The 27077-nt window shown below is 39.3% G+C and overlaps 2 protein-coding genes across 2 annotated transcripts in view; both read right to left on the bottom strand.

Annotated features, from left to right (window-relative positions):
* Positions 1–27077, bottom strand: part of CenG1A (Centaurin-gamma-1A) — a 462307-nt gene that overhangs the window by 428800 nt on the left and 6430 nt on the right. The window lies entirely within an intron of this gene.
* Positions 3443–4596, bottom strand: LOC135702157 (uncharacterized). Its single transcript, XM_065223171.1, has 2 exons — positions 4050–4596; positions 3443–4001 (listed from the first exon to the last, which is right to left on the bottom strand). The coding sequence occupies exons 1-2, from the start codon at positions 4458–4460 to the stop codon at positions 3450–3452; spliced, it is 963 nt and encodes a 320-aa protein (XP_065079243.1). The 5' UTR covers positions 4461–4596; the 3' UTR covers positions 3443–3449.

The raw sequence follows: 27077 nt of genomic DNA, 5'->3' as shown, positions 1-27077 counted from the left end.
CAGGGCAAGAAGGCACTTAATAGGACAAGTGAAAATTGAATCGAGAATTATAGTGTTCTGTGTGTCAGATATCGATAAAATGGTAGATGGATGAAGGAGAATGGCTGCAGGAGCGATAAACTGCTTGCAGCGATGTTCCGGGCATTGTTGTGAGGAATATATGATGAGGTATAACTATCTATTATTATTGACACCATTGACTGAAGGGTGAAGGAAACGGATCTGAAGCGGCTATAGAGTACCAAGTCTGCCAGATGTCTGCAGAAATTGTTGTTCAGGCGTTGAACTCTTCGATTGGTTGGATAGAGTTTATGGTAAGCGTTTTAATTGCATTAGTAGCACGGAATATTTGTAGGTTTTTCGGCTAGTGCATATTTAGGCCGGAACGAATCAACTTTTTTTGTGGAGGGCAGGAGTATGTGATAAAATAGTAGTGACTTTAGTGACTAAAATAACGAAAATAGTGACCAAATAGTGACTTTTTTCTTGATTTGTTTTCCGTTGATCTTGTTTTCCGTACTGAGTACCAAAGCTACCGACGCCAGGGAAGCAGCTCCCAAACCTGGACCCTACCTATCGACCCATCAACTTATGGACCGGAGACCAACGGCTTCACTTCTCTGGCGTGATCAGAAAATCCCGACGGTCCCAATTAGAATACACTGTTTTTACGCGATTTTTTTTACGCGTTTTTTTTACACAGTTAGTGCCGCTGAGTCGCAATTTACGCGGTACGTTTTTAACGATTTCTCGACAACGATACAACCTATCGACTTGATTCCAATCACATTATCTGTTTCAAGCTATAAGTAATCGAATGGCATACTTTAAAAAAAAATCACAATTTTTGGTGTAAATACAGAAATTTTTAATATATGTCTATATCGACCATAGCATGCTATAATTACGAATGGCATCAAAATCCGATTTATATAAAATATTTAAGCATGTGAAAAATCAAAATCTCGGTAGTTTTTTTTTACGCGGTTTTTTTACGCGGCACGTATCGCCCGCGTAAAAAGCGACTCCAGTGTATTCGAAACATGTCCACAAACTAAAGTGACAACCCAAGTAACATTTTAAGTTTTATGAAATACTACTATAAAACAACATTCATAAAACACTGGTCAAGGCTATTTTGTCATTAATGCATCCACCAAAACCTCATTAAGACTAGAATATCTCTAGTTGGCCCAGCCTGGAAAATGTTCTGAAGGGTGTATTCTCGAAGCTCTTCTAGATTGATTTACTGCAAAAGGTTGTATGACGAACGCATTGAGAACCATTTGAAAGCTACAATAAAAGCTATTTAGCAACAATAAAAACCCTTTTCGAGCCATTTCCCCTAGCCGCATGCTAAATCCACTATGAAAGCATCAATCAAGATAGAAAAGGATTTATGAATCCGATCTTATCAAAATAATTAAAATAGAAACTGATGGTATAAAAATCTTGTTGAATATCCAAATTTATTACAATTGAGATAAATATATATAATAATGAGAACAAATGGCCTAGTTTTAAGTGCCTTGTTAAATGTTATGTGAAATGTACGTGAAAACATCGAAAAAATAAGTCCGATCTCGTAAAACGTCGATTTGACTAATTATTTTACTAAAAAAAAAATCTTCAGATCGAGCTTTGTCGAGATTTTTTTTTTATGATTTTCGCATTTAAATGTTTGCTTATTGCTAAATTTACCAAAATATAGTTATATCCAAGGAAATATAGATTGAAAATCGAACATTGTAAAAAACAAGCAAACTAATTGTGGCATAAAAGTAGATTTTCATGGGTCATTTGTGAAAAAGTTGTTTTGCTTTCTAGAAATCCTTAAAAAATTCATAAGGTTTTAAAATGGCTTTTATGAAGAAAACGTCCAGGCTGAATTGTATTTATCTAAAGCCATTTTGCTTGATCCTAACCCGTTCAGATTTATGGCAGCATTTATGGAGGCAAAGTTGCCTGCAAAAAGTTAAACGTCAAAGTTTGTTTATCTTTCGATAGTTGCGCTGTGGGATCCAGGGTTCTTTCAGGCGGTTTTCTCCCGATGGATTGGGGGCAGTTACTCAGATAGTTTGCGATGCTATTTTACAACATTTCGCATTTCGAACAGCTGGAAGCGCAATCGTTCCCGAAAAAGATCCCCTTCTACCGGATGGTTACAGAAGTGTACCATCCAACGATGCAGGGATGAACGCTTGAATGAAATTTTCGAAGAGTTGATTCTTTCGCCGAATAAAATCGCTGCTAAGCATCGGAAACCAGCTAATCTCCGCTAACTAACAGTTTCAGTGGTTTGCCGTCGGTTGTTATTTCGATTGCCATCTATTCGCAAGATCTGGAGAAGGCTGATATGTTTTTAAACTTTCGACAATGTTTTATGAATTCGAGGGCCACGCTCACTTTACTATCCGCCAAATGGTCAGTCGTTAATGGTTTGCTGGTTATTCTAAAGAAGTAAATTTTGCTGAAATCGACTTGAATTTTTTATCTTACTTCGTCTATCCTTCGAGATTTCCTTGCCATAAATTTGGCTTTTATTAACTATGAGGAACTATCTTTCAAGCTCAACAGACACTGTCTGGCGACACCTGAAAGAGTTCTGGGAATTGCTCCGGAAGAAGCTCCGGAAAAAATCTTCCAGATCAAGAATGGTAGAGAACTTGGAGGGAAGTTATAAGAAAAGAAGAATTTGCCGGGTGAAGTTAAAAAACATTCGAACAATATTTCCAGGGAAACCAGAAAAAGTACGGTAATTGGAAAGGAAATTTTTGGAAGCAATTGAAAAAAAAATCTTTCTTTGGTAGTTAGAAGAAGCTTTCAGGAAAAATAGGAGAAACTTCCAAGGAGAAATAAAAAAAACTTCCTGGAAGCCGGAAGATGATGCCAGAGTAAGTTAGAGGTCTACATGTATAGATTAACAGAAAGTAAAACAAGCATTCTAATAATGCTATCTGATCACAGGATCAAAATAAATTTTCCAATTCCCGGGAAGTCCCGAGTCATTTCGTTTTTTTTCCACCAATGATCGAGATTTAAAGAATGATGAAGCAAAGTGTATCCTTCGACATATATTGACACCATTCTAGTATTGTCCTCTTACCAGAGTTTTTAAACCATTTTAAATCTGGAGTATTATAAATAAATAAGTTGCATTGGTTTAAGAAAAAATAATGTTTCAGAGTTTAAATAAAAACAGAGAATTTGAAATTTTCCAAATGTGCCAGAAACCTATTGGATTTTGTTTAGGATCGGAATCTTTAAAAAAATCTAATTCCTGCATTTCAATTTTGTTCATTTAGTTTCCATGTAAAGGGTGTCCACGATGAAATTGCCACACACAAAATTGATTCGCAAAATTCGAGTTTTCATCCGATTGCCATAAAATTTTCAGGGATTGAGAAATAACTATTAAACTTCATTTTACCATTTTACTCGTATTTTATTTACAGTCCGTACGCAAATGCCCGCACCTTGGCCTTAACCCCGGCCATAAGATTCTGCACAACCTGTGAATCAACCGTTTTTTGCATGTAAACCCATACTTTCTTCAGTTCCTCGACTGTCTTCACTACCTTAGGTCGTTTAAGAAGGTGCTGCTTCATAATCGCCCAGTACTTCTCGATGGGGCGGAGCTCCGGAGTGTTGGGAGGGTTGAACATTTTCGGCACGAAATTGACCTTATTGTCCGCATACCACTTCAGCACGTCCTTGGAGTAGTGGCATGAGGCCAAATCCGGCCAGAAGATTGTTGGGACGTTGTGAGCCTTCAGGAGAGGAAGCAGCCGCTTCTGGAGGCACTCTTTTATGTACACCTGTCCGTTCATCGTGTCCTGGGTCACGAAAGGTGCACTCCGCTTCCCGCACGTGCAGATGGCTTGCCAAACCAGGAATTTCTTCGCAAATTTGGACATCTTCTGAGTGCGGACATGCTCCGGAACGCTGAACTTATCCTTGGCCGTGAAAAACAGGTTGCCGGGGATCTGTTTGAAGTCGGCCTTCACATATGTTTCGTCGTCCATGATGCAGCATTCAACTTTCGTCACCATGTTGAGGTACAACTTCCTGGCACGGGTTTTGGCGGACTTGTTCTGCTTCTCGTCGCGATTAGGGGCCTTTTGTACCTTGAACGTTCGAAGCCCAGCCTTAGTTTTGGCCTTCTGGACAAAACTTCGGCTTAGGTGCAGCTTCTTAGCCACATCCCTAACGGAGGCGTTCGGATTTCGGTTGAAGGCCCCAACTACGCGGTTGTGATTTTTGGTGTTGTACGGAATACTTTTTCCTTCACTTCTGGGCTTCCGATCGGTGGTCAACCGTTCCTCGAACCGCTTAATCACTCGCGACACCGTGGAATTCGCGATTCCCAACGTTTTAGCGATGGAACGATGCGAGAGATCCTTGTTCTCGTGATGAATGCGCAAGATTTTATCACGCACGAGCTGTTCTTTCGACTCCATTTCCGCGAGTTTTGATCACAGGACTTTAAAACTTGCAGGATGTAAATAATGCACTATGAACTAAATCCACCCAAATTTTCATTAAATTCTACCCAACGGTTAAAAAGTAAGAGCAATTTCATAGTGTGGCAATTTCATCGTGGACACCCTTTATATTGTACATTTCTAGAAAATCCTTGAATTTTAACAATTTTTCCATGTCTAATCAACTGATTTTTATTGTTTAGTTGGGACCATTTGTTTACCTGGGACTAAGAACAGGGTGTCTACTTATATTGCTAAATAAAATTCCCTGAGTTTGTTATTTTTTCCCAGGACTACAACTGAAAATTTCCAGGATTTGGAAGAATTGAAGTTGAATTTCTTGAAATAGTCCTCATACTTCCCTAGGATCTCTTATTTGAGTTGTCTTAAGGTGATTACAGTAACAACCCTGACATCCTCTATATTATTCCTTTGAAATTAACCTCAGAACTTCATTGAAAATTTTCTTGAAGCTTTCCTTAAACCTTCTTCGAAATACTCTTAACGAGTACTTTTCGAATCATGATCAGCATTTTCATTGAATTGTTTTCAAAATTCCCATGGGATTCGCCTTCTTCTATTGGAATTCTACTTCACCTCTAATTCTCCTTAGAATTCAATTTTAGTTGTCCTTCCAAAACCTTTAAAAAGGTCGCCTTATAATTACTTTGCAGTTTTAGTCAGAACTTTATTGAATTGGAATTTGGAATTGCCTTGGAATGCTCCAGAGAACTCTCTTATAAATTTACTTTGGAATGCTACTCAGGATTAGCTTGGAATGCTACTCAGAAAAACCTTGGAATTCTCCTTACGATTAACCTGGAGTCTGAAGTTCCTAAGAGCTAATGTTGTACGAGAGTCCTCAGATTTCACTATCCTAAAAATGTATCCTCTAAATTTCCTTGAAATCAATCCTAGGGATCAAAAAAAAAGCCATCATATGAAATTCATCCATTAAATTGATGAGCTTTGCAACTTTTGAAAGGCCTAAAATTTATTCGAAATCTGGGTTTAAGGAATTTATTCTATGTCCGTACACAGCTAAAAAAAAAGTAGTGTAAATTTCCGTTACTATGATGCACATAAATGGAGCGTCATATATCATACAAATTTAGATTATAGATCGTGTAAATTTATGAGACATGTCATGCAATATCCCATATATTGTATGCAACTGTCCACTTTTGTTTGCAACATTTCTTGCAAGTTGCTAATTTACGTGAAAAAGGAAATTTACATGTATGAATGTTTGCATGCATGGATCGCCAGTAAAATTCAGAATTTTTTGGTGTGTAGTGTTGAATATTTATTTTCGTTTCAGATTCTTGAAAATTTCTCAAGTTTGATTTCAATGAGTCCAAGATTTCAACGAATAGTCTAACTTTAAAATCTGTGGAAATTATCCAGTGCTTTAGCAACAACAATTCAAGCCTAAGAATGTATGTAGTTACTGAAGATAAATCCACTCCTAAATTATTCGTTCAAACAGTAGGAGTAACTAACGAGGAAGATAAATTTGGTTGTTTTATGAAATATTTTAAAATGTTTTCGAAGTTTCTCTGGCGTACTTACTGTATTAAAAAATTTGCTCGATAAAGAAAATTTGAAAATTACCTGATCATATTAGGTTTTTCCAGATGAAATAAAATTCCTTGAAGATTCCTGGTTTTCCAGGAATCTTAAGGTCTTTTTCTGGTAGTAGATACCCTGCATGAATAAATCGTAGAAAAATTACTACTTCTTAAAGTCTTAGATCAGTGTTCACTCCGCTGTCGACAGAAGTAGACCAGTCTCGATGTGTGACACGTGATCGTCTGTTTACTCGGCAGCAACCACTGTGTGGTCTTCCTTATTGTTCTTAATCAGCAGTTCAGCAACCGTTTCGTGATGAGTGTGTGATTGCTGACCACGTTTTGCGTCTATTGCTGCAATGGAAGCGCTCTACTCCCCGTTGGCGATACTGCCATACAATGAAACTACTGGAAGCGGCTCCCGTTCTGATGAAGGAGGCTTATTGGATAGCGGAAGATAAAGTGTTTATTGTGTTGTACCTTTTGACTATAGTTTTAAGATGTATTGAAGAGTGAACAAGAATCCTCGGCTCTGTAAAGTTAATTCGATTGAGCCTTATCAAATAAATTAATAAACAACAATTAAAGTCTTAGAACTCTTTTGGGATCATGCAAATTCTTGACAGTGATAGAATACTGTTCCTTTTAGTACCTATAGGGCAGAGAACTACTTCGGCCTAATCGCCCATTTTGGGCCTATCAAGCAGAAAACTTCAAATAAATCCATAATTTCAGAGTTAACAAGTCAATTATGCGTTTGGTACGATACTTTAGTTTATAAGCTACCGAACGAAGTCAATGAGAACGCGTGATATGAAGGTTTGTACCCATTGTTACCAAAAACAAAAGAAGGGCTCCGACCGAATCAATTTTTATCTTCATCCGATAGGCCAAAGTGAATGCATTGGCGTTTTAATGCGTTAGGCCGAATTTTTCAGTAAAAATAGCATTCCGTTTGGTGCTAAACTGCGCTATATTAAGAAAGACTAAGAGGGGTTTGTGCTTAATAAGCCGGAAATGGGGTAGTTAACCCTATCTAGAAACTTTCTTTAAGTTTTAAATTTTGAATATTCCATCTTAGGAATCCCGAAATACCTATTTCCTTTAAGAAAAAAAAAATCAAAGTTAAGATAGAATTAAAAAAAAGGTCAAGTCTCAGAACTTTAAAAATTCTTCTGTCACAGATTGTTGACAAATTTTCTTAAAACCTGATGTATGTGGGCGTCTAAGCGGATTCTACCTTATTTGCTTATCCTTGACAGATACGCGAATTTCGTTTACCTCGACTTGTGACTAATTTTTTTGACGTAGAACTACGTCTGTAATTTCTATATGAGGGTACACTTTGTAAAAACCGGAAATGGAACATGTAACAAAATAACGAAAGATTTTGAACGTTAATAACTCAGCTGCCCCTGGACCAATTCCAATCATTTTATCACCAATCGATCAGAAATATTTCTACGAGTCTGTAAATGTTCATCATTTTTCAAAATGTAACTATTGAAAATTTGCACGAATGTGCAACTGTTGCTATGATAATTAAAATTATAACCGATTGCCTCCGAAAAGCGATTTCCCTAACACGGATTTCAAAGTTGTATTCCATCCGGTCTCACCAAAAGGTGTTTATTCAATCACCGCGTGGTGAGTGGTGGTGTGATCCAGTACACAACGAAAGGCTGAATGCAAGAAGCAAGCTGCTGCCCACATGATCATTAGACTGATGCAAAATTTGAAATTTTCGCTCCACAGTGCTCAAACGGTTCCAAATTGGGCCCTGATTAGCCTCCCGAAATTTGAACTCATTTAGTGAGAAACTGAATCGGCACAAACCATTTGAAGTTTATATGGGAATTACTATGGAGAAACCATAATTTCGGTTCATATCTATCTCAAAGTTCACCAGTTCACTGTACTTTAGAAAATGATAGCTAAGCTTGTTGAAAATTTTCTCAGCTACAACTTTGTTCAAGGCCACTTTTTGATAAAACGTAAGGAACAAAAATGATTAATGATTAAGGTCACTTATGTCTTATGATTATGCTCAATCAACTGTTCAGCAGGCAACATTATTGTTTATGGCGCGTAGAATAGAGGACAAAAATCATGGCTACTATGTCACACTGCAGAATACAGTGTTGCCCACAATACAGTTGCTTAATCTTGCCATAAGATTATAAATCTATTAAACAATTAATAACTATTTAATTTGACGTTTGACTGAAAAACGATTTTCTGCACAAAAGTATCAGATAAAAATTCCCATAAGATTAGCAATAGAATTTGTTAACAGTTCAATATGTAAAAAGGCTAGAAGACAATGAACAAAAAGTTTGGTTTTCCCATGATAATTTCCATATAAACTTCAAATGGTTTGTGCCAAGTCAGTTTCTTATCAAATGAGTTTAAACATTTGGAGCCAAATCAGCACCCGATTTGAAACCGTTTGAACACTGTGGAGGGAAAATTTCAAATTTTGCATCAGTCTAATGATCATCCATAGAAGGAGGAAGAAGCCGCACCGCTATTGATCGGAATCAGTAGCTCTTCGTTAGTCGCTGTGGGCCATCTATGTCAAGCGCGTCATACTAAAGAATACAAACAGAAAGAACCCCGCTCAAATTCCTATTCCTACACAAAACACAATCTCGGGCTTAATTTATGATCTTAAATTCGACAAAAAATATGGCAATCTTGTAGAGCTTCCACCTTTTTTTTCTTGATTTGTTTTCCGTCGATCTTGTTTTCCGCTACCAACGTCAGAGAGGCAGCTCCCACACCTGGACCCTACCAATCGACCTATCAACTCATTAACCGGGAACCAACGGCTTTACCTCGCTTCCGAAGAAAGGCGTGATCAGAGATGTTATGCCTCAGAACATCCCGGCGGCGCCGAATGGGTATGAACCCAGGCCTGCTGGGGTGAGAGGTAATCACGCTTACCACTACACCACTATCCACCTTTTTCAAAATTTGTCATGATTCTAGTTAATGATTTAGAAAACAAGGAAGCTTTAACTCCTTTGTTCACCGCTCTGGTAGCGTTCATGGTATTTTTTTTTATTTCAGAACGACCAAACAATTTTTAGCCCAAATATTATCTATTATAAAATCGGAGAGAAAGATTGCTGAATATGTTATTAGAAGTAGTTATAAGAAGTACCAAATTTTGAATAATTTCCTGTATATTTTCTAAATTCAATATTTTTTTATGTGTATGATTAAAATGGGCATATATACAAAAATAGATTTAAAAACTGCTCTATCTAAGCCAAATTCATCTAGATCCAAATAATGTCCATCAATTGCGTGCATTATCACGGACGTCTTGCAATGATAGTATGCAAAATTTCCAAAAAGACTACCCCAAATTTAGTTGAAATGAAAATCCTCTACGCTTCACAGTTTTGTGATAAAACTTCAAAGCGTTATCAGTTTTTCCGCGATTACGACACAACCTGAAGGGGAAAAGTTTCTAACCACAACCATTACCGCCACGTCGCGTATATCTAATGGATTTTCATATTAGATTACATGTACGCCTTTTGCCTCAGCTATGGCTGCAGACGAAATTGCTCCCAAAAATAGACTCTGAACGGGAACGAAGCACGAGATACCATCCAACTTCCGGGGGCTGAGCGAGGCTGGAATAATGCTTTGAAAGTTGACACCGAGAGAGGAAACACCTGAGCCTTTTACCGGTTACCTGTCTACCTACCTTGTACATATTGATGTTGGCAGTGCAGTTCGATTCGATCTTCTGAAGTTGGAAGAAACTTTTTTTTTTGAGTAGGTGTTGATTGTTGTCATACCAGTTTTGTATGAATGAGTGCAGAACGTCCCATCATATTTGATATCTGGGTCATTTGGTTGGTTGGATTGGAAAGTGTTTATCCGTAGCGCCCACACAGGCTTGCTGTATCGATTCAGGTCGGAAGAAACAACTGAATCGAAATGAGGAAAACATCACCCAAATTGACACTTTTCGTCGAGTGCGAAGGACTCTGCTTTGTAATAACAAAAGTCCCAAGAGGATGCCGAGCGAAGACGACGAAAACACATATGCATAATAACAACCGTAAACGTGCATGTGATGTGACTTGGGAATAAGTTTTACGATGTGATAATCCACCCCTGATCCTTGGGAAAAAGGTGAAGGAACGGAACCCATAGCAATGACCGTAAATTTGCCACCAAAAGTCGCTCACATGGGAAGCAATATGCTGCTCCGCCCTATTTGGCTAGGATCGAACATTCATGAATTTTTAATGAACTCTGCAGCTTCATATATTGAAGACGATATGCTTCCAGGAAGGGTCAAAGTTTGTCCAATAACCTAGTTCTCCGACTCCCAACAAGCAAAGCAAAATTGATTCTTCTTCTGCTCTACCTTCATCAGAATTCAATCTTCGCAATCGTCGATTTCCATCTGAAAGAGCAAAAAATCGGAAGGAATTTCAATTCCATCATTACACGCACCAAACCACTCCATCGACTAAAAAATATTCAATAAAGCTATCAGCTTCCCGTCCGAATCACACCGCACCAACGGAAAACACGATTGCCAGATGCTCTCTCAGGTCCCAGGCGTATTTTTTGTCTTGTTTCGTTTTGATTTTATTAAATCTCGCGCTGCCGGCTCATGGTTTTCTAATGTTTATGGATGTTCGCAGCACACAGTCAGAAGCCTCTTCAGAAAATGTTTATTCACGCAGGAAAAATATATACAAAACAGATCAGCGCTGGACCCGTTGACCTAGAAAGATGAAAAAAAAAAAATAAAGGAAATTCGCATTCAAACTTACTGGGTTGGTAGATTTGAGAAAATTAAGAATACCAAATTGCAGTGCATCAATCTGGGTGCGGTCGGCAGTGGCGAATCTAATCTGAATTCACTTAGCAAATTAACGCAAGAGACGGCATTGGGAGAGCAAAGCACCAGCTGGGTGGTTATGAACGCGAAATTTATATATGTGAACAGCTGGTTTGGAAACTCCAAGTGGAGCGGTTGGATAAACAAACAAAAAGTTTATGAAGATCATGATACGATGATGGACGAAAGGAGGCATTTTTTTAACGAGTGTAAATTGATTCTTGCGTGATTTGGGTGGTACTGGTGGGTTAAATTTGGGCACTGAATAATGGATGGCTGACTGTGAGATTCGTTCACATAAATTTCAAACACAAAGCTTGCAAAGTTTGCAATCGATTGAAGCCAACTGCAAACTTACTTTTCTGGGATAGCATCCTGCAAAACTCTAATCGAGGTTATCAATCATTGCAAGAATGTTGCAAGACGAAACTATTTATATACACTTGATTGCAATGAATGTGATAATGAAAAACAGTGAATATGCGTATCTTCTTCTTATTATTATTCTAGGATTTAAAGCATCTGTAGCGAACGTTTTGCCGGCTCTCGACTCAGTGTTCTAGATGGACTTCCAAAGTTATTAATTGAATGTTTTCTATGCCAACAATGATTCTCTATTACCAGGGAAGTCGAGAAAATTTCCAACCCGAGAGATTTCCTCGACCGGACTGGGTTCGACCGCCGACCGCCGACCACTTCCGGTAATACCAAGCCTTTTTCTGACTAGGCTATCTGAGCCCCCCAAATACGCACATACAGAGTAGAAATACATTCGAAGCATTCTCGATAATAAACCGAACTCGCGCAAAAATGTTAATGCATTTTGACGCTACCCACACTGAAAGAAATGCCAACCATAATTCTATACCGATAATCACCAACCTGCCAAACTATTTCCCTCGGTGCCTCGCGCTAATCTAAAATTAGAAACCCTATATTTAACGAGACAAATTATAACACACACACACTCCAAGCCATCTGTTGTGTTTACAAACAAAACACATTCGTTTTCGGCCGTCCGATTGGTTCGATGACGACACTGCGTCACTGCGCGTCGAAATGTAACATTTTAGTGTTCCTTCATCACGAACGCCACCAAACAACGCTACTATAAAAGAACGGCACCCCTAAAACACTATAATAGTAACAGTGTAGTAATGTGACTGAAAATAGCGACGCAACGTAGAATATGTCTAGAATGGCGACGCGGACCAAAGGAAAAGCCCAGAAGTCATCATCGCTGAAATTGTTGCGAGTTCTCGGAGCTGAGAAATGATGGGAAATCGGGTGCTAGACTTTTTTTTGTATCATCGTCATCATATCCCAAATGTACTGACTGCGGTATTTTAATTGGATTTCTCTGGCAGGAGAAATCGTCACGCTGGTATTTTTTTTCTTGTTGAAGGTGGATGGAAGTCAAGTGGATTTGGCTCGTTTTTTTTCCGCAGTCTGATGATGAGTTTTGGTCGCTACGGGAATACTAAACGGGTAGGTGACAGAGAGAACAATGAACTCATTCGCACGAGCTAGTCGTAACTATCCGAGTTGGAAGGATTTGTTTCCACTCAAACATGCCAGTGGAACGTTGAGAAATGAGGACGGGTCAGGTGGTGACCGGCAAGATGTCATGGAATAGCTGGCTTATGATTCGTTGCTCCAGTTAACTCACAGTATTGGGGTAAAAAAAAAATTACAAGTGCCAGCAGGAGTTTACCAACGAGATGAATAGGGAAAACTCTTATTAAATTTATTTAATAAGAATATTATAGAAATCGTAATGGAGAAGTATCTGATGATTTTAAGAAGAAGTTCTTCTGGAAAATAACTTATTAGGAAACCAAAGCTGATAAAATAACGGCATACTACAGTGGGCTGGACATTAAGTTATTCCAACTTTATTTGCAAGCTGTTGAAACCACATTAAATTTGGACAAAAAGTCCCAAATGGGTGCACGAATTAAGAAACCTAGTGGTGCCTTTCAGAATTTTCGAAATGTGTTTAGGACAAACCAGATTTAGTCAACATCAAAATGATATATTCCAACCTGAAATCTGAGCTGTTCCGTCCGAAAAATATGGCTCGTATCAGCGGAGAACGCTCAAAAGATTCTGGTCTTTATTGACCGATGCCTGCAATATATAATCCAAGCTTAGTGGCCTCACAACTGGACCTCGAATGATGAGCTTCTTCGTCGATGTGATCAGAAACCGATATAAACAGAAACTCGAGAACGTAAAGAGGAGGTAGGTGGACCACACGCTCCGGAAGGTCAAAAACGAAATTTGTAAGTAAGCACTGACTTTGAACCCAGCAGGGCAAAGACAAAGCTAGCAAACTCTCAACGAAGCAATAAACGACATTGATAGAGTTTTGACCTGGGTTCAGGTCAAAACCACTGGAGATGTTCAGGATGTAGCATTAAACTGTCAAAGAAGTGCTGCTTGAAGATCTACTCCAAGCGATAGAAATGACTTGAGTATTTCAGATGAATTTGATTTACTTGCATTACGCAGTTGAGGAGACTGGACACAGTTTATACCTGGGAACACATGATCCCCCTTTGATTTCTCTAAATTTTTAGCAGATTTTTGTTTCAGGAAATCAGGGTGTCGACTCAAGGAAGAAAACAAAATTCCCTACACTTCCCTGAGTTTCCAGTAATTTTCAAAAGAATTGCACATGGACCTCTAACCCATGAAGAGTGGTGCAGTACAATCTTAAATTGAATAAAGCGTTCGATACATTTTATAGAATGCAAAAAAGACAGAAATCGCGTGTTGCCAACAACGGGAAGGAGCCGCATTTTTTTTTTAATTTACGCATTTTAAACGTGGTAAACGGCAGGTATAAAATTCTAGCAGTAACCGGGACGTTACTATGATTGACAGCGACGTGTGAATTTTCAGCAGTTCATGATCCGTTTCTTAGCTCGATTTACTCTATGATACGATAAGAGGTCCTTGGCAATTTACTCACGCTTAGACGTTCTTTTCTGACTGTTTCCTAACTCAACCACAGGGGCATGAATTCACCCAGCTCTTCTTTATCTTCATGATGACCAGCAAATCTCGAAATTTCAATTTCCAGGTTTTCTCGTTTTTCTCCCGGAATTTTGGAAATTTTCGCGGTTTAGCGATATACATTTGAATTCAGCAAACTGGATGCAATTGAGCCGAAGTTGAAATGGGTCATTTCTAAGACAGCAGCACCTTTGCTGGATCTTGAATTTGGTTCTGCGGCACGTTCGAAGTCTTCACAATTTGTGTATGAAAATTTCGTTCTAAACTTTACAGACTTAGATTGTTCTCAAGCATTTAGATTAATTTACTGTAACAGAATTCTTTTCAGAGTTCTTCTAAAATAAATTTGAAATTCTCATTGGAAGTTCCTTCCTTGATTTGATTTCCGTTCATCTTGTTCTTGCACAGCACAACCAATGCGACCGACGCCAGGGAGGCAGCTTCCACACCTGGACCCTAGCTATCGACCCATAAACTCATGAACCGGGGACCAACGGCTTTACTTCCCTTCCGAAGGAAAGATGTTATGCCTCACCCAGGAGTTCGCCCAGCAACTACAATCTTCAGGAAACATCAACGAGGTCGAGATTATGGTATCTTTCGACGTCACAGCTCTTTTTCCCAGCGTACCAGTCGAGGAAGCGATCAACCATTTGGAGGACTGGTTATTAACACAACGAGAGGATGCAGCATGGAGAAACAAGGTTCGGACGTACCTTAAGCTGACCCGCCTTTGTATGAAAGAGAACTACTTCTCTTTCCGAAGTAATTTCTACAAGCAGACGAAAGGAGTGAACTTTTCATGGCCAACTTGGAGACAATCCTGAAGGAGAAATGACTATTACCAAACCGTTGGTGGAGGTTTGTTGGCGATATCTTCAGCGTAGTTAAACGGGAAGCCCTTCCACAAATTTTAGATGAGATCAACAAAATTCACAAGGATATCAAATTCACTCAAGAGGTAGAAAAAGACGGGAAACTCGCATTTCTCGATCTTCTAGTCACCAGGGAATTGTCATCATCTTCTTCGCTTGAATACGAAATTTACAGGAAACCAACAAGCCCCAAAAGAGTTATTTCCTACACTTCCAACCATTCGTTCCAGCAGAAAATGGCCGCCTTCCACCACATGATTCATCGGATGCAGACTCTGCACAATGTAGACGAAATACGCGTATCTGTCAAGGATAAGGAAATAAGGTAGTGGAATTGGAAATTGCTAATCTCTCTCTCTCTCTCTCTCTCTCTCTCTCTCTCTCTCTCTCTCTCTCTCTCTCTCTCTCTCTCTCTCTCTCTCTCTCTCTCTCTCTCTCTCTCTCTCTCTCTCTCTCTCTCTCTCTCTCTCTCTCTCTCTCTCTCTCTCTCTCTCTCTCTCTCTCTCTCTTTATACAGGTATTCCACTAAGACGCCCACATTCATCATGAATGAAATTCTCTAAAAATTTCATTCGAAATGTGCTTGGAATTATCCCCGGAATTTTCTTATAGATCTTCGCAGAATTATTTCGGAATTGTATCCTGAAAATTCGGTTCCCTTGGTATTTTTCAAGAATCCTGGAATCCTTTTCACTATTGGGAGTTCTCGTAAAAACTCTCTTAGTGATTTTCCTAAAGGTCCCTAGAAAATATTCTCTGAAATACCTTGGTGTTATATCTAGAATTCGTTCAAAATCTGCTCAAATTTTTATGGAAAAAAATTCTCTGTATCCTGAAAGCCAAAGCCAGTCCACAGGTCTTGTCTTCTTATCTTATTACCTATCTTATCTTATTATTATACGAGGTATATTTTTCCAGATTTGTCATCTTTCGGTTTTTTTTTCTGAGGCACAACATCTCTGATCACGCCTTCCTTCGGGGGAAGTAAAGCCGTTGGTCCCCAATTTATAAGTTGATGGTTCGATAGGGTATAGGTGTGGGAGCTGCCTCCCTAGCGTCGGTAGCATTGGTGCTCAGCACGGAAAACAAGATCGACGGAAAACAAAATCAAGGAAAAAAAATGTCTCGCTTGATATTTAGAAAAATAAACCATTGATCTTTACTATGCTTTGACCCACAACACATCCGTTTTACAATCATCCCACAATGATGGGTCAGCTAATAATAATTATGAATCTGTCAGTCCAGCGTGTAAGTCAACTGGAAGTGATCCTCAAATCTGAAGTGATTGTAAGAAATATATCTCATTTTGATACAATTAAAGCTTTCTTGAACAATCTCTTAATTCAATCTCTCTTACTTACCTTACCAATCAGGCTAAGGCCTTGTTGTCCTCTGCTGTCCAAAGAAGTCGTCTCCACTCTACTCGATCCATGGCCACACTTCGCCAGCCTCGTAGTCTGCGAAGGGTCCGCAGGTCACCTTCTACTTGGTCGATCCACCTTGCCCGCTGCGTGTTGGGTCGCTTTCTAGAACCATTTTCACTGGGTCATCGTGCAGCATTCTTACGACGTGCCCAGCCCGCCGTAGTCGCCCAATTTTTGCAATGTGGACGATGGATGGTTCTCGCAGCAGCTGGTGCAATTCGTGGTTCATTCGCCTCCTCCACGATCCGTCATCCATCTGCATGCACTCCACCGTAGATGGTACGCAACACCTTCCGTTCAAAAACGCCAAATTCCAGGTCTCGTGGCCGTAGAGGACCACCGGTCTAATCAGCGTCTTGTAGACAGTTAACTTCGTGCGGCGACGAATTTTATTCGACCGGAGCGTCCCAAGTGAGTGCGCCCAAATACACGAACTCATCGACCTCCTCGATTTCGTGACCGTCAATCTGAACTAGGCTAACATTGTCTTCCCTAGAACTTCTTTCTTTAATCTATTTTGTCTTTGATGCGTTGCGTCCAATCCGCCTAGCTTCAGCCTTCAGTCTGATGTGCTCAATGTTCCGTGTCATGATGTCGATGTCATCGGCGAAACCAAGAAGCTGGATGGACTTCCTAAAAATCGTGCCACTCGTGTCTATCCCAGCTCTTCTGATCACACCTTCTAACACGATGTTGAGTAGCAGACACGAAAGTCCATCACCTTTCCATTCGAGATTCAAAGGGACTCGAGAGTGTCCCAGATACTCGAACAACGCACATTCAATCTCTCACTACTCGCAATTCGGTATAATGACCCATTCAGCTCAATAGCGTTCGACCCTAGTGACCATGCAACTCATTGTTCAGCAAGTTCTCAGGATTTACAAACAAAAGAGGTCTCAAGCTTTGACCTTTCTTATTCGATAGTATCATTTGCTTTTGGTTAACTGATACATTTAAGGTCACTAGGCCGAACGCTATTTAGCTGAATGGATCATTACACCGAATGGTAAAAAGTGAGACACTGAATTAGGAAATTGTTTAAGAAATCTTTAACTTAATACAAATGAGATACAGGGAAAATATTGCTGGAGATTTCGGAGTACGAAAATGTTTGTTCCGCAGTCTGCACCAAAAGAAATCTTAAAATATGGGATTAAGAAAATGTTCATGATTCTGAAGCTTTTGACATTTGTTTGCTTTATGAGCACCAGACTATTTTTTTTTAATTTGTTATATATTTATAAAAAAAAATTTAACATCTTCGATTTAACAAAAATGTATTTCTTCTAAACTATGGGAATTGAAAAAATCAAAATGTGAAATGTTGGAAAACTTACTAGAACACAGATAAAAAAAAAACAATATGTTGTTTCTAGAAATTTTTACAGGCTCTGAACCATAAAAAAAAATGCAATGAATGAAATTCTCAGGAGAATGTTTATGGATTTTTAGGACAATTTAAAAGGCAGTAGAGTGAGTCGAGTTTAAGTAAAATACACTTAAGAAGTCTCTGCAATAAATACGCGTATCTATCAAGGTTAACAAAATAAGGTAGTGGAATTAAATGAAAATTACTAATTCCTCTCTCTCACTCTCTCTCTCTCTCTCTCTCTCTCTCTCTCTCTCTCTCTCTATCTCTATCTCTCTCTCTTCTGTTCTAAGGAATTTTCGGGGGGGGGGGGGGTTAAGAAAGTTCTGCATTGAATTTCCAAGTAATTCTTAGTATAATTGTGGGGAAATATGAAAATAACATTAAGGGGAATTCCTAGGTGATTCTAATTATAATTTTATAGGGCTCGTGAGGAGAATAGCGAGTGAATTCAAAACAAAATTTCAAGACAATTTTGACGAGAAATCAAAGGTAAGTGTTAACAGAATTTATAAAGTTTATTTATTAAAGATTTCTTTGTTAAGGGAAATTTCAGCCCTAGGCTGGTTCGTACTAAATTTATAGAGTGTTCTGAAGATACTTTTAAAAGAAATAGACTCAAAAGGATTGCTGCAGAAAATATTCTAGTCTAGTCTAGTTTAGAATATTCTACAATACTTTTTGAAAGAGTTTTGGTTACAATTTTGAGAATATTTTCAAAGGAATTGATCAGGATAATATGAAAGGAATCCTATGGAGTATTCCGAGAAAATTCTTAGGGGACTTTCAAGGGAATTCCGAAGGGAATTTTTAAAGGTACGAGAAGAGTTCCAAGGGAATTTTCTTGTGAGTAAAAGGTGTCCACGATGAAATTGCCACACTATGAAATTGCTCTAACTTTTTAACCGTTGGGTAGAATTTAATGAAAATTTGGGTGGATTTAGTTCAATGGAGTCGAAAGAACAGCTCGTGCGTGATAAAATCTTGCGCATTCATCACGAGAACAAGGATCTCTCGCATCGTTCCATCGCTAAAATGTTGGGAATCGCGAATTCCACGGTGTCGCGAGTGATTAAGCGGTTCGAGGAACGGTTGATCACCGATCGGAAGCCCAGAAGTGAAGGAAAAAGTATTCCGTACAACACCAAAAATCACAACCGCCTAGTTGGGGCCTTCAACCGAAATCCGAACGCCTCCGTTAGGGATGTGGCTAAGAAGCTGCACCTAAGCCGAAGTTTTGTCCAGAAGGCCAAAACAAAGGCTGGGCTTCGAACGTTCAAGGTACAAAAGGCCCCTAATCGCGACGAGAAGCAGAACAAGCCAAAACCGTGCCAGGAAGTTGTACCTCAACATGCTGACGAAAGTTGAATGCTGCATCATGGACGACGAAACATATGTGAAGGCCGACTTCAAACAGATCCCCGGCAACCTGTTTTTCACGGCCAAGGATAAGTTCAGCGTTCCGGAGCATGTCCGGACTCAGAAGATGTTCAAATTTGCGAAGAAATTCCTGGTTTGGCAAGCCATCTGCACGTGCGGGAAGCGGAGTGCACCTTTCGTGACCCAGGACACGATGAACGGACAGGTGTACATAAAATAGTGCCTCCAGAAGCGGCTGCTTCCTCTCCTGAAGGCCCACAACGTCCCAACAATCTTCTCGCCGGATTTGGCCTCATGCCACTACTTCAAGGACGTGCTGAAGTGGTATGCGGACAATAAGGTCAATTTCGTGCCGAAAATGTTCAACCCTCCCAACACTCCGGAGCTCCGCCCCATCGAGAAGTACTGGGCGATTATGAAGCAGCACCTTCTTAAACGACCTAAGGTAGTGAAGACAGTCGAGGAACTGAAGAAAGTATGGGTTTACATGCAAAAAACGGTTGATTCACAGGTTGTGCAGAATCTTATGGCCGGGGTTAAGGCCAAGGTGCGGGCATTTGCGTATGGACTGTAAATAAAATACGAGTAAAATGGTAAAATGAAGTTTAATAGTTATTTCTCAATCCCTGAAAATTTGATGGCAATCGGATGAAAACTCGAATTTTGCGAATCAATTTTGTGTGTGGCAATTTCATCGTGGACACCCTTTATAAGAATACTCTCATGATTCAGAGTTCCAAGATTATTAAGAAACTACAAATTGTTAGTTGATGTCAAATAGGTTAATATTAAACCATTTGGAAAAGAGGCACATAAGTTAATAAAGTAGAAATCTGCATGACTCAGAGATCAGAGCAATTTCAGAAATTTAATATTCAAAAACTTTATAATAATATTTAAAAAATAATATGTCATTCCCCCTTCAAACCAGTCACAAAATATTAAGGGGCACATTTAAAAAATAATTTTCAATTTTCTAGCGAAAACTGATGTTCTGAAAAAATTTCTTCGCTAAAACCAACGATATCCCTAATTACAAAAGCTGTGGAAAAGCGCCCCCGGGAGGGCAAAGAAAAACTAACGTTGAGTGTGATTAATTGAAGTGTATGTTTCGCAAACATTTAATAAACAAAACTTGAATCGTTTTTTTTTTCGTTTAGCAAAAAATCTCTTTAAACTCTTCCACTCAACATTAGATTCCCTTGATAATTTTCACGGATCCTGAAATCCTCTGCACAATCGTCATGGAATTTTCCAAAGAACTTTTTGACAATTCTACTCTGAACTCACACAATTGCCTAAAACTCTCTTAGAGTTCATCCCAAAACTCCTTTGGACATTTGCTCTGAACTACCTTTTGAATTCATCCTGAAATCTTCTCAAAATGTCTATGCAATTTTCATTAAAATTCTCTTAGAAGAGCTTCAAAGTGATTTATTCTGGAAATCTAGTCCAATGGAATCAAAATTGTTTCAATGACCAGAATCTTATTTTTCCCCGATTATTAATCGAAATTCACAGGCATTTCACGATGATTTCGAAAACCCGGATTTCATTCAAAAACGAATGTCAGCTCTAGGTCCACCACCCTCCAAGTTTTCAAAGGGCATAGATTCAGAAAGGAAGAGGAATGAAGTTTCCCATGGAATACATACTTTTATGAATTTACACTACTTTTTCTAAAAATTGTTCTGGAATAAAAGAGATCATATTTTAGTTCAAAATCAATATAATTCATAGCCAAGCAAGTTTCGCAATAATTAGGGACGGAGGGTTCATTTTGCGTGATATAATTATTATTCGCTTGTGGGCGCTGGAGGGTTACAACTTCAACAACTAATCATCAAGTGAGTTCTAGAAAAAAAACAAACGAACATTTCCGGTAGGTTAAGATGGTTTGTTGGAAAAGTCAAGAGGCAAATTGAAAGATTTTTTTTAGCAAGCCCTGAACACATTTAACAAAAATAATTAAATCAGTTAGGACACATTCTGAAGGATTTTAAGGTCAAATCAAAAAATCTTCCAGACATGCTGAGGATTCTTCCAAAGAACAAATTGAGATTAGTCTAAGTGGACTTCCAGGGGCTAATTGAGATGTTTCGTGTATCAAGTAAAACAAAACTGATTGAGCAATTCTAGAGGGTCTGTGAAACCGAACTTAATTTCAAATGTGTCAAGCATAGTTGAATGTTTATAACTGATTAAAAAACTGGCAAGGCATACTCAGAGCAATCCCAATTTTTGACGAATTAAATGAATATAAATTCACTAAAACCATGTACGATGCAAATTTAAAAGTGTACATATCCTGTATTATCGTTGTATTCTGTCGAATCGGAACAGCTTTGATAAATGTACATTCTGGATGTTAGCCTTTCTCAACTATCAATGACTGTAGCATAGAACCGCTTTTCTGAGTGCACTTCCACTCGATCTAAAACAAGACACAATTTGCAATTGAATCTTGCGAGAATATGGTTCTATTCCAGCCAATTTCCCCGAACACGTGAAATCCATCAAGCCAGTTGGAGAGAAAACGAACCGTGAAAAGGCACTCGACGACAAAGCTGCAAATAACACCGATTCGTGGAATGCCATCTCGGAAGAATCTTGGAGCCAGATCCTCCCCGTATACAATCTCTTGACAGGTCGAAAGCTATTTCTTGACATGATGAAATCTAAAGGATTTCCCAGAAAATAAAGCAGCAATTTCACTTCATCGAAAGTACCTCAATGAGCTAGCAGGTAGCTAATTTCCCCGGCTGCTTAAAGCAGCATTTACGTTAACCATAAAACAAGAACATTCCGAAAACCACCGTTCATTATCACACTCCATATCCACCCTCGCTCCAACCAGACACGGATTGCAAACACACCAACATCAACATCCCTGGAGGCAAATTCCATTGCATCTAAAACTCCTTTGCGCTTATTTATATTCTTACGAAGGTACTACAGTAATAACCCGATTATGTCAGTTCCCTATATGAAACCCATGCACTTTTCAGTTGTCTTATTGCTCCAAAGCATACCTTAAACATCAATCTTGAAGATAAATGATAAAGACTTGGAACTACGATTGTGTTAAATTATTGGGGAATGACAAAATCGGATCATTACCGTACCACTGCCCCCTCAATTCTAGGCAAGTTGAACATTTGCTTGCATCACGCTTCATGCTCTCGTGTAATCTCCCTTCCATCAGAATGCGAACAATGTATTTTTACAGCCCGAAGGACTTGTCGTCGTCGTCGTTTGTAGTCATCTCGTGTACAGGCTCCATTTTCATGAGACTATCAAACAGCAACAGGAATTTCGTCCTATTTCTCCCCCGGGGCGCTTCGATCGTCGGAAAACAGTACTACCTTTGTCTGAACGGCGCACACAAGTGTCATCGGGGGATTGCTCACTTACATCTTGTTGTTATATTACGATTACGATGAAATCCACCCAATCGATCATCATCTTCCCGACAAAAGTGGGCACCATTTTTTTCCGGTTTATGGCGAACGAAAATCGATAGGTTCAATGCGAGAGACAGACACGCGGATTGTACAATTTTCATTGGCGTGAAATTGGAGAATTGGCCCTAACAAGAGAGATGAGGCGGAACGCGATGATGGCGGATGAGAAGCAAACAAGAAATTACCTAAACGAATCCGATTAATCGATTTCGATGGAGATATCTTCGATTGTTTGATGGGTTGGTCATAGTAGAAGCGTATAGCTTCAATAATAAGCTTGAAGCAGTTAGGCTGACATCGTTTGGGACATTACCATTACAGAAATTGTCTCACATCTCACAGAAATCAACAAAGGTGCACGAATCTAGAAGGCTAGGTCTGCTTTGCTGAACCCTGTACAAATCGAGCAAAGGTTATCACAATTATGAATTCTCGTCAAATACGACTGACCTATCCCAGACGGTCCGTTCCTACCCAGAGTGTAATCCTTTGGAAGTACGATTATCTCAACATCTTCAGAGGACCATAGCATATGGAGCGCTGTTCAGGAGAAAAGGAACTTCCATTCAATAAGCATATTTCACTCACTTGATTGCATCGTCTCGGCATCATTTGCCATTTAGCCAAGCATAAGACCGCACTGGAAGCGAAAGGATGGTGACTTTCAATTACCGGGCAAATCCTTTCCTGCCACGAACGAAAAAGAACCTACCTTCCGCGTGGTTTGCTATGGCCAGCAGTTTTTGCCAGACCAACCGACTGCAGCAGATATGGCGGTGGTATGTCCCCTGAGGCTATCCCGGAGTAATGAGAATCTGCCTAGTAGTGATTCAACTTCTTCCCCTCTAGTCCGAGAGCAAGAGCAGGTCAGTTACCTCAACTCAGCACGGTCGAAATGAAAAACGAAACAACTGGGACACTCGAGTTGATTGCATTCCATTCTACTACTGCTGCTGCTGCTGCTGCTGATGACAGACGATACTGACTTGAAAGCCGGGCAAACAACGTGGGCAGCCACACAAGTGCCAGTGAAGAGCGGTGCATTCCGATGCTCAGAGTGAGACTTGGGAACGTCGTAGTCAATCAAAGTAAAGGTCGTCCTGTCCGTAACTCGAACCGAAAGTATGCCGACCGGGAGATGGATTATGCATGCATGGCTGTGAGCAGACGTAATAGGCTTACTTCCGTACTTTCAGACTCTTGTGCAGGAGAAAAGTCGATTTCCGACATAGACGAGCGTGGGTTTCCTTTCGGAGGGTATTTTCGAAAAGTTATTCAAGCAAGCAAATTGGTAGACATAATTCCGATATTGAATTTCACTTTCATCCAAACCACCTTCAGACGCCCATGATTGCCACCAGCAAGCTGACCATCATCATCATCTTTGTCGATACGGATAATAGCTCGGAAGTAACTCTACATGACGTAATCTGTGATTTCCATCAGAGTAGAGTCGTCAGTCGGCGAGGTCGGTGTTGAAAGCTGCGAGGAAAACCGATTTAAAACGACAGACACAGGAGATGGAGTGAGAGAGAGAGAGAGATGGAGCGATTCGATAAGCGGAGGGCAAGCGTAAAATTGTACTTCGCGACGGTCGACCACGGCGGCGCTGACGTCCTCGGATGTAGTCAGCCAGCCCGAATAGAAATATTTTGATGTTAAATCACATTGACTAGCACCGATATTATTCGGGCAGTTGGTCGAGAAATTTTACTGATGGCTAACAACTTGGAACACAAACAAAGTTGCCTAACTAGTTTTCAGTTCCCTAGACACAATCGATTCTTAACGGTTGGCTTTTACGAGCACGCTGCGGCGTCGTCGCGATGTCTGCCAGTAGTTACGAACGAACAACGCGGTAATAAACCTTTCCGCGAATTTTTAGGTTTTGAATCCAGCAAGCGTCAGTCGAATTGTTAGTTTGCGAACGAACGCGTAAAGCTTGCTGAAAGTTGCATGAAATTAGCATAATCATTATTAATGGCATCGTTCATTTTCGACCCATAAAACCGTCCGTCGTGATAGTGAACTCAGCGTCTCTCAGTGCTAAATGGTGTTTCGGCGTGGGAGGAAGCCAGAAATTAGTAATACTCTTATCGCACATACTTACGGCCCCCTATCAACGACGGCACTGTGCGGAATGAGAAGAGGACATTTTATCACTCTACTCAACCCAGTTCAATAATATATGAGTGTAGTCAAGAATGATTACAGCAAAGCTGAATCACGAGAAGGTTTTTTTTTCGGGTGGATCCTAGGGTCTACTTCCACGGGGAAAATGTGACAGGGGTGATATTTTGGAACGCACATTTGTCTTCCATCTTTGCTTTAATTTTTGGGGTAGTGTGGGAGATGATTTATATCGGAGGAAAAAGGAAGAGAGTTAAGAAAACTGGGTCAAGTAAGATATTTTGTCTGGTTTTTATTTTTACTGAAATCCGTATGAGACAATCGAAACTATGTCAACATTTCAATAGGGTGTAACTGATTTTGTATGCAAAGAATTTCCACCGCTGATCTCACGAAGGAAAGATTTCCCTCCCTCATGGTATTGAAAGTTTGAGTGTGTGATCTCTTATTTGCGAGGAATTGACGGATAAAGCCATTGCACAGTGGTCCAGAAACCGCATATAGGTGGAATAATTTGGGCCCATACATAAATTCAGCAATCGATTAAATTTTCAATAGTGACCGAAAATATCCATTAGTACCGTCCCAATGATGCGTTCATCTCGATAAAATTGATAAATAGCAGATTTTTAGCGATGGGCACCCTGTAGGGGAGTAAAAAATCTTGAGTGAACTGGTAATATTTCAAACGAAGAGAAATCTAGTTCCAGGAGGCATAAATGTGTTATACTAAGGTCGATTTATAGCTTTCTTAATTAGTGTAAGATAGCAAAAAATTTAAAAAATTATCTAGGTTAAATCAAAAAAACAATAAAGGTGCCTAACATCTAAAAAATAAGTCCTTTACAATTTGCACCATAATACTCTAGAAATTCTCTATAGAAGACACTTTGATTCATTCTGAAATTCACTTAAAATTATTAATTGGGTTTGCTGTATTACCCAAGAATTCTCCTGAAATGAACTCCTAGTATTCATTAATTATTCTCCTAAAATTTCCAAGGAAATATCGTCGGAATTTCCTCTAAATTCTACAGATAATTTTCTTATAGTAATCCTGTAAATTCCATGAAATTTTCCTCAGAATTCTTTAGAAACACTTCTTTCAGTTCTCTAAGAAATATTACAGGAATAGACTCGAAACTCACCTAAGTATTCCTTGGTAATTTTCCCTCCTAATTTTTCCTTGATTTGTTTTCCGTCGATCTTGTGATCTGTGTTGGGAACCAATGCTACCGACGCCAGGGAGGCAGCTTCCACACCTGGACCCTACCTATCGATCCATCAACTCATGGACCGGGGACCAACGGCTTTACTTCCCTTCCGAAGGAAGGTGTGATCAGAGATGTTATGCCTCAGAACATCCCAGCGGTGCCGACTGGGATTGAACCCAGGCCTGATGGAGTGAGAGGTAATCACGCTTACCACTACACCACCGACGCCACTAATTTACTTCCTTTTCTTCGGAACTTGCATTGCATTATTTTCAGAATTTCATTTGAATTCTCCTTCTTCTCTTGGAATTCTACTCACAAGAACCTTGGAGCTCACCTTAAAAATCACTTGGAATGCTCCTTAAAATTATTCTCTTTGGAATCTTCCTCAGAATTCTGTTGAAAATTTAATTTGAATGCTACTCATGATTCAATTGGGATTCTACTCTGAACTGTCTTGGAATTCTCCTAACGTTCCACCTGAAATCTGGAGTAAAAAAATTAAAAAAAATCCGAAGTTTCTGCACATTTGTTTGGATTCTTAGGCTACGAAATTTTTTCGAGATCGCGATTTTTTTTTTATTTTCGAGATGCTGAATTAAAATAAAACAGAATCAGATTTATTTTTCATAAATCTGGGGCTGAAAAAAATACTCAAATTAATAAATTTCCAAGACCCCCCGAGAAGATTCTAAAAAAATCGGCCTTCGGAAAATTTTCAGGATTCTAACAATTTAAAGAATTTTCCATACAATTATGACCCGAATACCTATGGAATTTTGAAAAGAATTCGAAAAATAATTCAAGTACTTAGGAGAATTCCTACGAAATTAAAAGAAGTTCTGACCAATATGATTCTGAGATGAAAACCGAAGGATTTCTGGGGAGCACATAGGAAGTTCCAAGGGAGTTGTGGAAATAACTTCATGGAGAATTTCTAGCTGATTCTGTAAAGAATTGCATGGGGATCGTGAGGAGAATCGCAGGTGAAATTTAATTAACTTTCCGAGAGTACTGATGAGAATTTAGAAATAATTAGACACCGAAATTAAAGATAATTTCCATGGATTGCTGAGATATATTCATAAACATCGTTGTCTGAGGTTAACTACAAAACATAGAGGAAAATAAAAATCAAATTCTGATGAATGTTTTAAGAAAAGAGAAGATGTTTTAATAGAACTCCAAGGATTTATAAAGAAAATTCCAAGGGATTTCTAACTAGAAACGATTTCTGAGGAGAGTTTTGAGTGGAGTTGAAAT

The sequence above is a fragment of the Ochlerotatus camptorhynchus genome, unplaced genomic scaffold (genome assembly GCF_037179485.1).
Source record: "Ochlerotatus camptorhynchus isolate MF236.1 unplaced genomic scaffold, CSIRO-AGI_Acam_v1.1 ptg000017l, whole genome shotgun sequence".
Classification (NCBI taxonomy): Eukaryota; Metazoa; Arthropoda; class Insecta; order Diptera; family Culicidae; genus Ochlerotatus; species Ochlerotatus camptorhynchus.
The sequence above is the reverse complement of the archived record's forward strand: the minus strand, read 5'-3'. Positions and strand labels throughout refer to the sequence as shown.